Genomic DNA, 931 nt, shown 5'->3' with positions numbered 1-931 from the left:
TTTTCCCCTTCCAAGGAACCCTTGGAAAGACAGCCCAGGGACACCACCATGAGGCTGCTCTATGCCCTCCCACCCCTGACCCGCTCCTCTATTTCTAGGGACTGCCTCATTCTGAGGAGTCAACAAACCCAGTTGTTGACCCGGTCAACCTCCCGCCCACTGCACGCAGTGCCTTGCGACCCATTCCAAGTTGGTGGGGGAGCCAAGCACAGCTGGCCTCCTCAGCTGAGAGGGAGGTCCGGGTGTGCTGGGGGGCGCAGGGGACCCAGAGAAAAGGGGAGCGTGAAGGTTCCCGGAAGAAGGGAGTGCAGAACAGCTGGGAAGGAAAGGAAAAGAGCCTCTGGAGAAACAGGAATGGCCCGTGGGTGTGGAAAGCCAAAGGGGACAGATGTGTCCAGATGGAGAAGATGACAGTGTGCATCTGAGGGTTCTGGAGGAGGAAGAGGAGGACACTTACTCTCTGTCCGGCTGGTCTTATTGAAGACATTTTTCTCGAAGACCATCTGCTCCTTCATGGAGGGGAATGTGTCATCATAATACTATGAGAAAGGGAAGGAGAAGGGGCCACGGCCATTCCACAGAGCCTGGCTCCTCCTGGCTGGGTCGCAGGGAATCGGGGGTGCCAACCAAGCAGGGCCCTGCCGAGCCCCGTCTCCCCTTTACTGCCCTCTCGGCCTATGTTCGCTATTTCCCCATAAACAAATTCTAAGCAAAGAAATTCATAAAAAGCAGAGGAATATTGAAGCCTGCTTTGGAGTCCTCTCCCAGTTTCTTGGAGGCTCTCGTACATTCAGCAGCTGTGCAGGATGCTAAGGACTGTGGTGGTCACTAGGTCCTGCTGTTCCTACACCAGCCAGAGTCTACAGGGGAGATGGCGAAGCCAGGAGTCCTTCCTAAACAACAACAATCCTAACAGCTGCCTTATCATCCC

The 931-nt window shown here is 55.2% G+C and overlaps 1 protein-coding gene across 1 annotated transcript in view; it reads right to left on the bottom strand.

The window, feature by feature from the left end:
* The window catches only part of COPZ2 (coatomer protein complex, subunit zeta 2), a 20,008-nt gene that overhangs the window by 8,137 nt on the left and 10,940 nt on the right, over positions 1 to 931 (bottom strand). The window contains exons 3-4 of the mRNA XM_008592022.1: positions 458 to 539; positions 161 to 225 (exon numbers count right to left, since the gene is read on the bottom strand). Coding sequence (XP_008590244.1) covers positions 161 to 225; positions 458 to 539 — 147 coding nt within the window. The remainder of the gene's footprint in view (positions 1 to 160; positions 226 to 457; positions 540 to 931) is intronic.

The sequence above is a fragment of the Galeopterus variegatus genome, unplaced genomic scaffold (assembly GCF_000696425.1).
Source record: "Galeopterus variegatus unplaced genomic scaffold, G_variegatus-3.0.2 Scaffold7505, whole genome shotgun sequence".
NCBI classification, from domain to species: domain Eukaryota; kingdom Metazoa; phylum Chordata; class Mammalia; order Dermoptera; family Cynocephalidae; genus Galeopterus; species Galeopterus variegatus.
The sequence above is the reverse complement of the archived record's forward strand: the minus strand, read 5'-3'. Positions and strand labels throughout refer to the sequence as shown.